The 15,825-nt window shown below is 43.6% G+C and overlaps 1 protein-coding gene across 2 annotated transcripts; it reads right to left on the bottom strand.

Moving 5' to 3' along the window:
* Nucleotides 1-497: 497 nt before the first annotated feature.
* Nucleotides 498-14,675, bottom strand: SMIM12 (small integral membrane protein 12). Of its 2 annotated transcripts, XM_070949625.1 has the most exons (3): nt 14,627-14,675; nt 1,304-1,607; nt 498-1,172 (listed from the first exon to the last, which is right to left on the bottom strand). In XM_070949625.1, exon 2 carries the CDS (start codon nt 1,591-1,593, stop codon nt 1,312-1,314), a length of 282 nt encoding a protein of 93 aa, XP_070805726.1. In that variant the 5' UTR covers nt 1,594-1,607; nt 14,627-14,675; the 3' UTR covers nt 498-1,172; nt 1,304-1,311. The 2 variants fall into 2 exon arrangements, with proteins under 2 accessions (XP_070805726.1, XP_070805725.1); XM_070949624.1 differs by having other exon boundaries at nt 498-1,607.
* Nucleotides 14,676-15,825: the final 1,150 nt, after the last annotated feature.

Genomic DNA, 15,825 nt, shown 5'->3' with positions numbered 1-15,825 from the left:
AAAGTTGGCCACACCCACCCAGTCACATTACCCCTCCCCCACCAAGCCACACCCACAGAACCGGTAGTAACAAATTTTACATTTCACCCACTGATTCAAACTGCAATCACATTACTGCTGGGGGTGGGAGAGAAGGGGGGACTACAGTTCTTCCAACTTCAAAATTGGGTCCTCAATACCTTTGGGGGAGGTCCGTCATAAATTTGAATGGTTCGCTAAGCAAGGACAGCATGTATGATAGGCAGCTCAATATATTTCACCGTTTTCTTGGAGTTGCGTCCTGTAGAGTAGGCGTTTTGCAACCACAACAATTTCAAGAAATGTGGGATTCATCTCCCAGAATTCCCCAGCAAGGATGCTTAGTCCACAAACAGCATGCTGGCTGTGGGGAATTCTGGGTGTTGAAGTCCACACGTCTTTCCAAAGTTGTGAAACTGGGAAATTTCACTGCTACGGAGAAAGAGCGACAAGCGAAATATGAACCTCTCTGGGTAAAATTTCTCCTTCATTCATGTTTATTGAGGAACAGCCCTAGTACACAGGTGAAACTCTTAATTAGTTTGCATGCAAAGGCACAGCTAATGCAACCTGCAGATAGATTTCTCCTCTCCAAGCCACCATATTTGGTATAAAATGCAGGGCTCCCCAACCATGGAAACTGATTTAAATCTTTAATTTCAGCAGTAGGTTGGTATTCTTAAAAAAAAAAAAATAATCCAGCACAAACTCCCCAACAGAAATTTCCAGGGAAAGAAAGAGACAATTTCCTGAGAGGGAATAGTGCAAATATGGTCCACAGTGGCCTTTGGCGGCAGCCGAGAACTTCCCACTTGAACTGAGGTTTCCAGCAGAAACAGGAACCATTTTTCATTCGCCTGTCCAGAGTCAAAAAGTCTCCAAGCTAATCGAAGAAGAGATCTTCCCTTAAAAGAGATCTACCTACTTTGCAACAATCCCTTTAAAAAAAAAAATCAAATCCTGCCTTGGATGTGAACTAATCTTTTGGGTGTCCATTCACTGAGCTTCTCCCATGACTATGGAGGCTGTTCCATTAGAAGATAAACCACCTTGGATGGAAGAGCAGAGATTCTGAAGCCAACACCAAATATCAAGATTCGTGAAGTCCATCCTCATCTCCATGGGATCCCAGCAGTTGCAGGAATCTGCCTAACCTAGTGAGGATGGCAAACATATATTGCATGGGCTGATGGGCTCAACAGTGGTAGGAAACCTACATTCAAAATCAAAGAATTCAGATCCTCAAATAAAAGAAAATGCTAACTGGCCAAACAAGGAAACAAACCAGGTTCCTTAATTCTTCTCAGGCCGGTTCCGGTTGAGGACAGCTTTGGGAGCAAATTCCAGCTTGTCCTTCAGACTGACCACTTGGGTAAGGTCTTTCCCAACGCTCTCTTGGAGCTTACGGTCCTCGCGTCGTTCCGAAATGCTCTTCTCGTCCTCGGAGGTCTGTGGAGGGGGCTTTCCCCGGATGAACCACTCAAGGTTGTAGCCCACTACCCCGACCACAAAGGCTACGGGGAAGGTGACGTAAGGAGCATAGGTTCGTATGCCCGCCCAGAAAATGGGCCACATGACTCCAGCAGGTTCTGTAGAAGTGAAGGAAGACACGGTTGAAGGACCAGCAACTCCCACCAAACCTATACAGGTAGTCCTCGACTTACAACGATTCACTGAGTGGCCATTTTTTTCAGAGTTACGAGCCCCACGATCCTGTGATCAAAATTCAGATGCTCGGCAACTGGTTCATAGTTATGACCGTTGCTGTGTCCCCAAGGTCAAGTGATCCCCTCCTGCGACCTTCTGACAAGCAAAGTCCACGGGGAAACCAGATTCACTTAACAACTGGGTGGCTAACTTATCCACCGCAGTGATTCACTTAACAACTGTGGTTGAAAGAAAGGTCATTAAAAAATGGAGCAGAACTCACTGAACAAACGTCTCACCTAACAGCAGGAATTTTGGGCTCAATTATGGCCATAAATCGAGGATTGCCTGTAGTGACATTCACAGCATGCTCAGAAAAATGGAACTGCATAGGGAAAACTATCTATATTCTTCAGCCATGATCAGTCTGGCCAGAAATCCCAATTTTAAGCGCCTGCTTGAAAGCATCCGTGGGGTCTTTGGTGCTCTCTGAGCTTGGTAGTTTTAGAATTAGAATTAGAATTAGAATTAGAATTAGAATTAGAATTAGAATTAGAATTAGAATTAGAATTAGAATTAGAATTAGAATTAGAATTAGAATTAGAATTAGAATTAGAATTTTCTTGCAGATGTTCCATTGGTCCATCCATCTATAGCAGTGTTTCTCAACCGTGGCAGCTTGAAGATGGGTGGACTTCAATTCCCAGAATCTGGGAGTTGAAGTCCACCCATCTTCAAGTTGCCAAGGTTGAGAAACACTGATCTACAGTATCTCGTAGATACTCATTGCTCCTCCATCTAAGCCCTTCTGTACAAGTGGCAAGCACACTTCGAATCAAATAACCCTTTTGATTTATTAGCAAAAGAGAATGCAAGAAGCTGAAAGTCCGCTTCGCTTTTAATTTTGAAACATTTAAGGGTGGGAAGAAATCAGGGGTGGGTTGCTACCGGTTCTCCCAGGTTCTTGCGAACCGGTAGTGGAAATTTTGAGTAGTTCGGAGAACCGGTAAATACCACCTCTGCCTGGCCCCGCCCCCAATCTATTCACTGCCTCCCCAGTCCCAGCTGATTGGCTAGAAGGAAAAAACCAGGGCTCACTTGACAAAGAAGAGGGGGAAAAAAAAGACACCGTAGCTTTAAATTGAGAAGCCAAGAAGCCTCCCAACTGATCGGCTAGAACCGATCCGCTCCTTGTAAACCGCTCGGCGGTGGTAGATTGGCAATTGAAGCCAAGAGGCCTGAAAATGGTTTCTGATGCTCTCGGTGGTGGCAGAGCGGCAACAAACTGTTTAAATTCTTGCCGCAGCACTTCAAAGGGCCACCCTACAGCTGATCAGCAGTAAAAGGCAGTGTGGTGGTCAGGGTGGATTTGATTTAAATCGAGCTGATTTAAATCACAATTTAAATCATGATTTAAATCACTAGTAAAAAGGCTTGATTTAAATCAACTCGATTTAAATCGTAATTTTTAAAGAGCAGCTGTCATCTCTGCTACTCCTTTGACCCACTGTTGACTCACCGATAGTCCCAGTGTTGCAGAATATACAGCCTCATGCTACGTAACTAAGCTCCATTTCATGCTGAATAAACTAAATTATTTATGTATCTTAAATAGAAAACTATCTTACGATAGATTTTTACCCCAAAAGTTTTTTATTAAAATAAATTCGATAAAAATAAAAAAAAATCCGATTTAAATAAAAAAAAATCCAATTTAAATAAAAAAAAAACTGATTTTTTTTAAAAAAAATCATTGATTTTTATCCACCCTGGTGGTGGTAGACCTGTGCGCTCCAAAAACAAATGGGTAGACCGGTATGGCTCTGCAAGCAATTAAAAGCCTGGTAGACCAGTACCTCTGCTAAATCCTAAAGAATTATTTGTCACATGACCATCAAACCATGCCCACAAAATAAGCCACGCCTACAGAACCGGTAGTAAAAAAATTTAGAACCCACCCCTGGAAGAAATCTGGCGATCACTAAGAGTGGTAGCGGGACTGGTATCTGCCCCCTTAATTTGGCAGGAAGCTTGCATTTAAGGCATTATCTGTAGGGGCACAATTTCAACAAACCATGGCTTTTCGGAGACTCGGGCCAAGAATCCATTTTGCTGGAAAAAAGGGTATTTATCTGCAGGTGATTGAATTCCCCGGGGAGACGACAAAACAACAACGGAGTGTTTGTGATAGCACTTTAAAAAAACTAACCCTAACTTTATTGCTCTTTAAAAAGCCACAAGGCTCTTGATTGGTTTTCCCTGGGTAGCTATTTGAAATGTCATTTTGTCCCCTGGGCTCTTTCTTTGCAGAGAGCCAGAAACCAAAAGCACTTTATTTAAGCAGAATTATCTCTTGCTTGCTTGCTTGGCTCCAAAGTCTTTTTGCAAACAAACACACCCCCAGTTCTCCCTGTGGCCTCTCGCCCTGCTTGAGCAAGGCAGAGGCTCTGTTAGCCCAAGGTAGGCCAGACTGGAAAACCGAGGTTGTGAATGTTCATACAGGGGTAGTCCTTGACTTACAACAGTTTGTTTAATGACCGAAGTTACAACAGAGTGAAAAAAAGCAACTTACGACCGTTTTTTTCACTCTTGCCACCATTGCAGCATCCCCGTGGTCACGTGATCAAAATTGCTTGCAACTGACTTGTACTTATGACGGTTGCAGTGTCCACAGGTCACGTGATGCCCTTTGGCGACCTTCTGACCAGCAAAGCAGGGATGAAATGCTCCCGGTTCGGACCGGATCGCCCGATCCGATAGCAACGGAGGCGGGTGGTTCGGAGAACCAATAGCAAAAATCCCTGCTCCCCCCCCCCATGCCCAGCTGAGCCACACAATCATCAGGGGCTTTTTTTTTTTACTTTTAAAAGCATTTTTTCTACAACCTCTTCGGCCGAAAAAATGTTTTTTTAAAAAAAACCTCTGATGATCGCACGGCTCAGCTGGGATCGTCAAAGATCCCAGCTGAGTTGCCTGATTGGCAGAGGCTTTTTTTCTTTTAAATGCCTCTGACGATCCAAGCTGAGTTGCCTGATCGTCAGAGGCATTTAAAAGAAAAAAATCCTCTGTCGATCAAGCAACTCAGCTTGGATCATCAGAGCCTTTTGAAAGCATTTTTTAACAACCTCTTTGCTGAAGAGGTTGTAGAAAAAATGGTTTTAAAAGTAAAAAAAAAAAAAAAAAGGCCACACCCACCCAGTCGCATTACCCCCCCCCCACCAAGCCACACCCACAGAACCGGTAGTAACAAATTTTAGATTTCATCACTGCAGCAAAGACAATGGGGAAGCCAGATTCACTTAACAGTCGTGTTACTACCTTAACAACTGCAGTGATTCACTCAACAACTACGGCAGGAAATATCGTTCAATGGGGCAAAACTTACTTAACTGTCTCGCTTAGCAAACCGAAATTTGGGGCTCAATTGCGGTTGTAAGCCGAGGACTACCTGTACTGCTTTTATTATACAGTAGTTATCGTAAACAGAATTTTGCCAATCTGAGCGTGCCTCCCTCCCGTTATCTTTTTGAGAACTGAGGAGGGAGGGGGAATCTGGCTGGGGCACTTCCTCAAATTACATTCCTAACTTGGACTCAAATTTCTTTTATCTTGAGGTCATCTTGGTGGTGCCTCTGCCTCCCGTTCCTCTAAAGTTATTCCAATTCTCCAGGCAATAAACATATAAAGGTAAATCCTTGACTTATAACCATTCATTTAGCAATCGTACGATTTACAACAACACTGCAAAAAGTGACTCACAACTGGTCTCATACTTTTTATTTGATTTATATGCTGCCCTTCTCCGGAGACTCAGGGTGGCTTACAATGCGTTAAGCAACAGCCTTCATACTTTTGTATATTTTATACAATGTCAGCTTATTGCCCCCACAAACTGGGTCCTCATTTTACCTACCTTAGAAAGGATGGAAGGCTGAGACAACCTTGAGCCTGGCGTGATTCGATCTTACTTTAATTGCAGACAGCTGGTGTTAAATTACAGAGCTTCTGTCTGTCGAGCTATCCAGGCTCCTTACGACCTTACGAATACTTACGACCGTCGCAGCATTCCCAGGGACACATAATCAAAATACGGGCACTTATAGCAATCCACATATATTGAGGAAGGTCGCACTGTCCAGGTTGCTGTGATCCCCATCTATGATCTTCCCAACTGACTTCCGACATGGAAAGTCAACGGGGGAAGCTGGATCTGCTTAAGGACCACATGGGAGTCACTTAACAACTGCAGTGATTTGATAATATCTGGGACTCACTTAACAATTACCCTGCTCAGCGATAGAAATTTTGGTCTACCTGTACATCTTCCTCTCCCTTTCCCCACCCAGGAATTTCACTCGTTCTCTTGGGAATCCTGCACTCCCACCTCACACAGGATGAGACTTAATTAAGGTAAGGTGCCTTATGGTTTCCTTACATAAGGACAAGTAATGGGAGCTCACCCCGTTACGTGGCACTAGGGATTTGAACTGCTGAACTGCTGACCTTTTGATCAACAAGCTCAGTGTCTTACCCACAAAGCCACCGCGTCCCTTCGACAGCTGTTAAGGTCCCAAATTATCCGGGACTTTTTAAAGCAAGCACCTGCATCCTGTACTGTATTTGGAAATGTACCGGAAACCTAAGTTTCTGTTTAAGGACAGCTAATTAGATTCCCAGTAATAATTCCAACATGCAGGGAAGTTGGAATTTTCAGGAAAAATAATGATTTATTTGTAAAATTATCTGAGCACAGATAACTAAACTACACCGCTTCCCTCCAAGAAAAACGGCAATGTCACCACCTCTTTAGACTAGCATTTCTCAACCTTAGCAACTTTCAAGATATGTGAACTTCAACTCTCAGAATTCCCCAGCCAGCCATGCTGAAATCCACTCATCTTAAAGTTGCCAAGTTTGAGAAACGAAGAAATATGTCACAACTTTGATCTAACACCAGGGATGAAATGCTCCCGGTTCGGACTGGATTGCCTGATCCGGTAGCGATGGCGGCGGGTGGTTCGAAGAACTGGTAGCAAAAATTCCTGCCCTCCCCCCCATGCCCAGCTGAGCTACGTGATAATCGGAGGCTTTTTTTTTTATTTTTAAAAGCATTTTTTCTACAACCTCTTCGGCCAAAAAATTGCTTTTAAAAGTAAAAAAAATAAGCCTCTGATGATCGTGCGGCTCAGCTGGGATTGTCAGAGGCTTTTAAAAAAGAAAAAAATGCTTTTTAAAGCCTCTGACGATCCCAGCTGAGTTGCCTGATCATCAGAGGCTTTTAAAAGCATTTTTTTTTACAACCTCTTCAGCCGAAGAGGTTGTAGAAAAAATGTTTAAATTTTTTTTAAAAAAAAAAGTTGGCCACGCCCACTGTCACATTAACCCCCCCACCAAGCCACGCCCACAGAACCGGTAGTAACAAATTTTACATTTCACCACTGTCTTAACACTGAGATCGTGGTGGTACTCTTCTCTTTTTCTCTAATGTCTCTAATCCAATAACTTGATTTCCAAGTCTCCTAAGATGTCAATACTATTGTATCTCTAGCCAAAGAAAGACACAGAAGGCTACTGCTTGAAACAGCGCCATGAGAGTAAAGGACTACTTCTAGATTAGACTATTATCTCTGGGCACCTTAGATTCTGCAGTTAATTCTGACCAATGCCAACTATATTTAGAAGGTAGCCAAAAGCTTATAAGTCTCTGACTGGGAATAGACACATTTGGGACAGCATGCTTTGACTGGACTTCAATGACTTGACCTTGCTATGGTTTGCTTGATGTCTTCTCCACTTGCTTTCAACAGCAAGACTCTAGCTACAGTTCCCTGCTCTACCATATCAGGAAATTCCTCTTTATTTCCAGTGAGAGATCCAAACTCAAATTAAGAAGGAATTTCCTGATGGTGAGAGCTATAAAGGAATGGATAAACATGGCTCCTGACGTTATGAGTGCTCCATTAGTAGAAGTATTCAAGAAAAGACTGGATAGCCATTTTTTCCAGGAGGGTATGAAGATTCCTGCTCTGATCAGAGGGCTGGATTAGAATAATCTCCAAGGGCCTTCCAATCCTATGCTGCTACGTCAAACTTAGGTACAAGACATTCAGGAGTTTTGTATTCCATCTGCTTGTCATCTTGTAGTGGAAGACCTGCATTTTGGAGAAGACCTATATATGCAGAAAACATAAAGAATGGTTGCTGGAATTGGATCTGTCTAGTCTTATGAAAAGGACTAGGGGGGACATGATAGCAGTGTTCCAATATCTCAAATATCTTTGCTGTCACAAAGAAGAGGGAGTCAAGCTATTCTCCAAAGGACCTGAGGGTAGAACAAGAAGCAATGGGTGGAAACTCATCAAGGAGAGAAGCAGCCTAGAACTAAGGAGAAATTTCCGGATAGTTAGAACAATTAATCAGTGTAACAACTTGCCTTCAGAAGTTGCGAATGCTCCAACACCGGAAGTTTTTAAGATGTTGGACAACCATTTGTCTGAAGTGGTGTAGGGTTTCCTGCCTGAGTAGAGGGTTGGACTGGAAGACTTCCAAGCTCCCTTCCAACTCTCTACTCTACTCTACTCTACTCTACTCTACTCTACTCTACTCTACTCTATTCTACTCTACTCTTCTACTCTACTCTATTCTTAACTAGCAAACCTGATCCTTTGTGAGAAACAGACCAATCCAATTCCAATCGCTTCCACAGTTGCACTACCCATCAACAGTCCTTGTTAGGATGGAGCTTTACTTTATTTTTCTTGGCAGGCAATCGGCTGAGCCAGAGGTTGATGTAAGCAGATTTTTAAAGTGCTTTGGAGCTGACTTGGCTTGTTTCCACATCTTGGAGTCAATATTGAAAAGTGAAAGACCACACCTCTTATTGCAGCTGATTGAGATGTATAAGAACAACGGAGATCTTGGTTATCTTCCAAATATTGGCAATACCTTGTTCCAAATTCTGAGGTAACCTCATGCCACCATGTTGTGTCAAAAAAAGAAAAAAGGGAAAAAAGAGAAGGACAAAGTGAAAGTGAAAGCCTGAAAAATCCTACAGCAGGAAAGGAATGAAGTTGAGCAAAAGTGGATCTTCTCTACTGCTCAAGAACAAGGCCATGAAAGTCTCAAGTCCCCAGACTTCTCGAAGAACAACAGCATCCCACACTAAGAGAATTGACAAGGCCAAGCAATTTGGACACACAGAAAGAGACAGACGGACAGATAGGACAAACCAGACATTAGTTCTTCTTAGCCTCTCCATATTTTACCTTCTACTGGAGATAAAATCAAAAAAATTAAAGTTGCATTCAAGGAAATACTACAGGAGAGGCGTGTGATGAAGCCAAGAGCATGCTCTTGAACATAAGATATTTTGGATGAATAACCCCACTAAAATAGGAATAGGATAGAAAATAGAACAGAACAGAGAACAGACAGAGAGGAGAGGAAAGGAGGGGAGAGAATTCTTTATTGGCCAAGTGTGATTGGACATACAAGGAATTTGTCTTTGGTGAATATGCTCTCAGTGTACATAAAAAGAAAAAAATACATTCATCAAGAATCACTTAGTGATAGTCATGGGTTACTAAATAAGCAATCAAATCATACTAGGAAACAAATAAAACAATATAAATCAGAAATACAAGCAACAAGGTTATAGTCATAAGTGGGAGGAGATAGGTAATAGGAAGGATGAGAAGAATACAGTCTTAGTAAATAGTTTGACAGTGTTGTGGGAATTACCGTATTTTTCGGAGTATAAGATGCACCTTTTTCCCTCTAAAAGAGGGTGAAAATTTAGGTGCGTCTTATACACCGAATGTAGCCCCGCCCACCCACTGGCCCCCACCCTTTGGCCTCTGCCTCCCAGCAGTTTACCTCCTTGCAGCAAACAACAAGAAACAGCTCCTTTCAGTTTCAGCACAGCCTAATTAGCACAAGTTGATTGGATCGGCCTCCCGACTCTCAGCTGTTTTGCTCGGGCCTCTGCTGTTTGCTGCAAGGAGGTAAATTGCTGGAGCAGATTTTTTTTTTCCTTGTGCTAATCAAGCTATGCTGAAAATGAAAATGAAAGTAAAGCAGACTGTTTTCTGTTTGCTGCAACAAGGCAAAATTGCTTGGAGGCAGAAAAAAGGTAGGTGCGTCTTATAGTCCAAAAAATACTGTAGTTGTTTAGCAGAGTGATGGCATTCGGGGAAAAACTGTCTTTGTGCGTAGTTGTTCTGGCGTGTGGTGCCCTACAGTAGTGGCCAAAATTGTGGAAATCTTTTGGGAAAAGTGTATTTTTCAAATCAAATCAAACTTTTATTGTCAATGCACAACATGTGTACAATGAAATTGAATGAACCTCCCTTGGTGCAGCCCCCCTCCTCCGCTCCAAAACACAAAATACATCTCAATAGCTCAATAAATGAAAGAAATAGAATCCCTAAACCCAAATAAGTAATAACTAACACACATTCCCATATACGTATATAACATTATATTATATTACATCGGTATGAACATGTTGCACGTTAAGCTGGCCCTGCAAGTCTATCATATTTAACCTAATTGTAGTGTTATGTTACGTTCAGAAGTCTGACAGCCCACAGATAAAAGCTATTTTTCAGCCTATTCGTTCAGCCGTCTATGCTTCTATATTTCCTACCCGATGATTTCTGAGGTTTGATAGCTAATAATAACTTTTTTTTTGAGTCGTACCATAAAATTATATATCAACGGAAAGATAATTTAATTCAAGTTTTGTTTGAGAGATAAAAGTGGCTTTTTTCATGGGATTCTAGCTTTCAGGCCAAACTCCTGCCTTCTGGCCAAACAGTCCTTAACACTCAACTTCACATTGCATTGTGCCATTTCATCTTGTATACACCCAGATGATTTCCTTCTGTCAGTTAGGCCCAGTCTCTTAATTCTTCTGGCATCACTTGCTGTTGTGCACCTTTTCCTGCCTTTACCAGTGTGGTTTTGTAGTGACCGAGTCTCCTTATACCGCTTCGAAAACTTAGAAATGACACCTTTGGTTAAGTTTCCACCAGTTTTTCTTCTAATTTCTTTATAACTGTAGCCTTGTTCGCTTAATAATACTATTTTACATCGCTTTCTGGGTGACCAGTCAACTCTTTGCACCATTACTTTAATTTTATTACTTTTTACAAGCTCACTAAATGAAAGAACACAAAAAAACCCCCCAACTTGATAGCGATCACATAACACACTGACAAATGTCCTCCTTCTCAGCTTCAATACCTTGACATCAATAACTGAATCCTACTGTGATCTGATTGGCTCATTGCCAAAACAAGAGGACACCTAATTGGCTCTCTAAACACTCATGCTCATAGGAAAGCTACCTGATATCAACCTGAGCAAGTTGGGATTCCTTTTTCTGGTTATTTGGCTATAACCTTTCATAGAATACAGATAATTGAACAAACTTTGTTGCGTTACATTCTTGACTAAATTATCTATCCATTGATATATAATTTTATGGTACGACTAAAAAAAAAAAGTGGTGTTATTAGCCATCAAACCTCAAAAATACACTTTTTCCAAAAGGTTTCCACAATTTTGGCCACTACTGTATAGCATCGTTTTGAAGGTAGAAGTTGAAACAATTTAAGTCCAGGATGTGAGGGGTCTGTATATGATAGATAGATAGATAGATAGATAGATAGATAGATAGATAGATAGATGGATGGATGGATGGATGGATGGATGGATGGATGGATGGAGGGAGGGAGGGAGGGAGGGAGAGAGAGAGAGAGAGAGAGAGAGAGAGAGAGATACACAGATATATATCAACATGTTGATGAATGTATTTTATTCTCCTTATTTACACTGAAAGCATATATACCAAAGACAAATTCCTTGTGTGTCCAATCACACTTGGCCAATAAAATTCAATTCTCTTCTCCTCTCCTCTTCTAATTCTATTCTATATACATATATACATACACACACACACACATAATATTATAGGGCCTAGTGGCTCAGCAGACTGATAGCATTGTGATTAACACCAGCTGTCTGCAATTACTGCAAGTTCAAATCTCCCCAGGCTCAAGGTTGACTCAGCCTTCCATCCTTTCTAAGGTAGGTAAATTGAGGACCCAGTTTGTGGGGGCAATAAGCTGACTTTGTATAAATATACAAAAGTATGAAGGCTGTTGCTTAACGCATTGTAAGCCGCCCTGAGTCTCCGGACAAGGGCGGCATATAAATCAAATTAAAAAAAAAAGGGGGGGGACCCTCACATTTTTGCTTCTCAACATCTATATGAAATCTATATTCCACATAGAGTATTATTCTATTGTTTTACATAGAATCTCAGCCTTTGGAGAATATGGAAATCTGCCTTTTGAATCAAAGGAGGAAGGCACCCTCAGTCCAACAGCAGCAGGTTGGTTTTGCAAACTTAACAAAAAAAAAAAAAAAAACCTTAGCCAATTTAGGACAAGGTTAGGCAAACAAAGAAAAAAATCTCCTCTTGCAGAGCCCCTAAACCAGTGGACTTTAACTCCCAGCATGCCCCAGCCGGCTTCTGAGGGTTGGGAGTCCACAGATCTTCAAGCTGCTAAAGTTGAGAAACACTGCTCTAAACCAGGAGTCTCCAACCTTGGAGGACTTTAACACCCAGAATTCCCCAGCCAGCTTTGCTGGGGAAAAGCTGGCTGGGGAATTCTGGGCGTTGAAGTCCTCCAGGCTTAAAGTTGCCAAGGTTGGAGACCTCTGCTCTATAAACATTTGATCAATTTTCTAAATCCCCCCAGGCACAAGTGCCATCTCAGAAAATCTAGCAATGGTATTTTTTTAAAGACAGATAGAAATTGCTGAATTGGGAGAGCAAAACTGTTGGGGGGGGCATCTGCCTGGAAACTCCTATCCTTGACTGGCAGGCAGGGTGGATAAAAATCAATGATTTTTTTTAAAACAATCAAAAAAATCAATTTTTTTTTTATTTAAATCGGATTTTTTTGATTTAAATCGGATTTTTTTTATTTTTATTGAATTTATTTTAATAAAAAACTTTTGGGGTAAAAATCTATCGTAAGATAGTTTTCTATTTAAGATACATAAATAATGTAGTTTATTCAGCATGAAATGGAGCTTAGTTATGTAGCATGAGGCTGTATATTCTGCAACACTGGGACTATCGGTGAGTCAACAGTGGGTCAAAGGAGTAGCAGAGATGACAGTTGCTCTTTAAAAATTATGATTTAAATCGGGTTGATTTAAATCAAGCCTTTTTACTAGTGATTTAAATCATGATTTAAATTGTGATTTAAATCAACTCGATTTAAATCAAATCCACCCTGACTGGCAGGGAGTGATACTTCCTAATGCAGGGGTCTCCAGCCTTGGCAACTTTAAGCCTGGTGGACTTTAACCCCCAGAATTCCCCAGCCAGCTTTGCAGAGCTTTGCTGGCTGGGGAATTCTGGGAGTTGAAGTCCACCAGGCTTAAAGTTGCCAAGGTTGGAGAACCCTGCCTTAGTGGACAACCCATTAGGCAGGAGGGCAGTCAAGTTAGAGGACAAAAACTTACATACAAGGAGACCAAAAGTTAAGCTTGCACAACCCACTTAAGTGCAAAGGATCTCGTTTTAATTTATAACCGGCCAGGGTGGTCTCCTCTGATCTTTTCTACCAAGGCAGAGGGATACTGGATAGATGATCTCTTTGGAATCTGCTAAAACTGTCACACACACACACACACACACACACACACACACACACACACACACACACACACACACGGTCTCGCAAGATCCAGCATTAGCAGCTGGGGAGAGAGTTAGGATCTGGATCTAAAATCCAAGGGAAGTGAAACAGCTGATGCCAACAGCTGATGCCAAACTCCTTGCCTTTGCTTCCAAACTCGCTTTTGCTCCTCTCTGCCCCCCCAATTCTACGTCGGGGTGGTGGGTGGCTGGCTGGCTTTACTACCCCCGGCCCTAAATTTCTCCTAGCCGGGTTGCTCAGCCCCTCTGAGTAAGGGGGAAGCTCCGGGCTGGACAACCCCCCCAAGCGCTGCCATCCCAGCGGTCAAAAGCCTGACTCTTTTCCAAAAGGAGGAGCCCCCGGAACTCGCAAGCCAGGAATGCCAAGCCAGCCCCTGCTGGAGCAAGCGGGGGTTGGACTAGATGACCTCCAGGAACCTTCCAGCCCCTGGAATTGCTGTGCTGTGCCCCGTTGGAAAGCGCGCATCGGATCACTTTTTTTCAGCCCTGTTGTAACTTTGAATGGTCACTAAATGAACTTGCAAGATGAGGACTACCTGTATTAGCACCGCTTTATAAAACCTTAGTAAGACCACATCTGGAATACACAGCATCCAGTTTTGTTCACCACATTACAAAAAAGATATTGAGACTTTGGAAAATGTTGGCCTCCTGAATTGATTTGTTGTTTCTTGATGATCCTTGCTGTATTTGAACTGGGGAAAAGCAGCAACTCCAGACAGAGTTAGTCATGCTTGGTCTTAGAGCCGTGATGCCCCCCCCCCAAGCGCTGCCACCCCAGCGGTCAAAAGCCTGGCTCTTTTCCAAAAGGGGGCGCCCCCGGAAGGCGCAAGCCAGGAATGCCAAGCCAGCCCCTGCTGGAGCAAGGGAGGGTTGGACTAGATGACCTTCAGAACCCTTCCAGCCCCTGGAATTGCTTTGCGGTGCTGTGCCCCGTTGGAAAGCGCGCATCGGATGGTCCTCCTTGCAAGGTCGGAAGAAAGCCTCTCTCTCGGGGCTCAAAAGCTCCAGCCCCGCTGTGCAGGGAACGACCTTGCGGCCGATCGCCGCCATCCAAGCCGGCCTTCTGAGCCCCCAGACCCGGTGCAAGTCCGCCCCGCTCCCCAGTGGGTTGGAAAGGCGGGGGAAGGAAGGAAGGAAGGAAGGAAGGAAGGAAGGAAGGAAGGCAAGGGGGCTTCCGACGGCCGGGACTCGCCCTCCCCTCGCCGGGCTCTGTCTCACCTCCTCCTCCTCCTCCTCCTCCTCCAGCGGAGCCGCCGCCAAGCCAGGCCAAGCCTCCTCCGGCGGGCTCCGCGTGCGCCCTAGCTCCGCTTCCTGCCGCCGCTTCATTGGGCGCCGCTGCTCTCCGCCCAGGGTTGCTCATTGGCGGCGAGAGGAGAGGAGAGGAGAGGCCAAGCCGAGGAGGGACCGAGCGGGGAGGCGCTTTCTTCCCGGTTCCTGATGCCCGGCTTTGTCCGCGCCCCTTCCGTCCCCTTCCCGAGCGCAGAGCTAGCTGATGATTACAGATTAAAAGAGTTGGAAGGGACCTTGTAGGTCATCTAGTCCAACCCCCTGCCCAAGCAGGAGACCCTGCACCATTTCTGACAGATGGCAGTCCAATCTTTTTTTGAAAGCCTCCAATAATGAAGCTCCCACAACTTCCGAAGGCAACTTGGAGGGTTGATGGTTCTCACTGTCAGAAAGTTCCTCCTCATTTCCAGGTTGAATCTCTCCTTGGTCAGTTTCCATCCATTGTTCCTTGTCTGGCCTTCAGGGGCTTTGGAAAAGAGCTTGACCCCCTTCCTCCTCTCTGTGGCAGCCCCTCAAATATTAAAACACTGCTATCCTGTCTCCCCTGGTCCTTCTCTTCACTAGACCAGCCATGCCCGGTTCCTGCAACCGTTCATCGTATGTTTCAGTCTCCAGGTCTTTGATCATTTTAGATAGATTCAGATGAACAGAGTTGGAAGGGACCTTGTAGGTCATGTAGTCCAACCCCCTGCCCCCCTCAAGCAAGAGACCTTACCCCATTTCTGACAAATGGCAGTCCAATCTTTTTTTGAAAGATTGGACTGCCAATAATGAAGCTCCCACAACTTCTGAAGGTACCTTCTGTTCCATTGGTTGATTGTTCTCACTGTCAGAAAGTTCCTCCTTATTTCCAGGTTGAATCTCTCCTTGGTCAGTTTCCATCCATTGTTCCTTGCTTGGCCTTCAGGTGCTTTCAAAAATAATTTGACCCCCTCTTCTCTGTGGTAGCCCTTCAAATATTAAAACACTGCTATCATATCTCCCCTGGTCCTTCTCTTCACTAGACCAGCCAGGCCCGGTTCCTGCAACCGTTCATCGTTTGTTTTAGTCTCCAGGTCTTTGATCATTTTAGATAGATTCAGATTAACAGAGTTGGAAGGGACCTTGTAGGTCATCTAGTCCAACCCCTC

The sequence above is a fragment of the Pituophis catenifer genome, unplaced genomic scaffold (genome assembly GCF_029215685.1).
Source record: "Pituophis catenifer annectens isolate HBS135680 unplaced genomic scaffold, rPitCat1.0.hap2 SCAF_9, whole genome shotgun sequence".
NCBI classification, from domain to species: Eukaryota; Metazoa; Chordata; class Lepidosauria; order Squamata; family Colubridae; genus Pituophis; species Pituophis catenifer.
This window is presented reverse-complemented; position numbering and strand designations above follow the sequence as displayed.

Excerpts from the sequence above, each read along its gene's own strand:
- SMIM12 (XM_070949624.1), bottom strand. The coding sequence starts at position 1,593 with ATGTGGCCCATTTTCTGGGCGGGCATACGAACCTATGCTCCTTACGTC.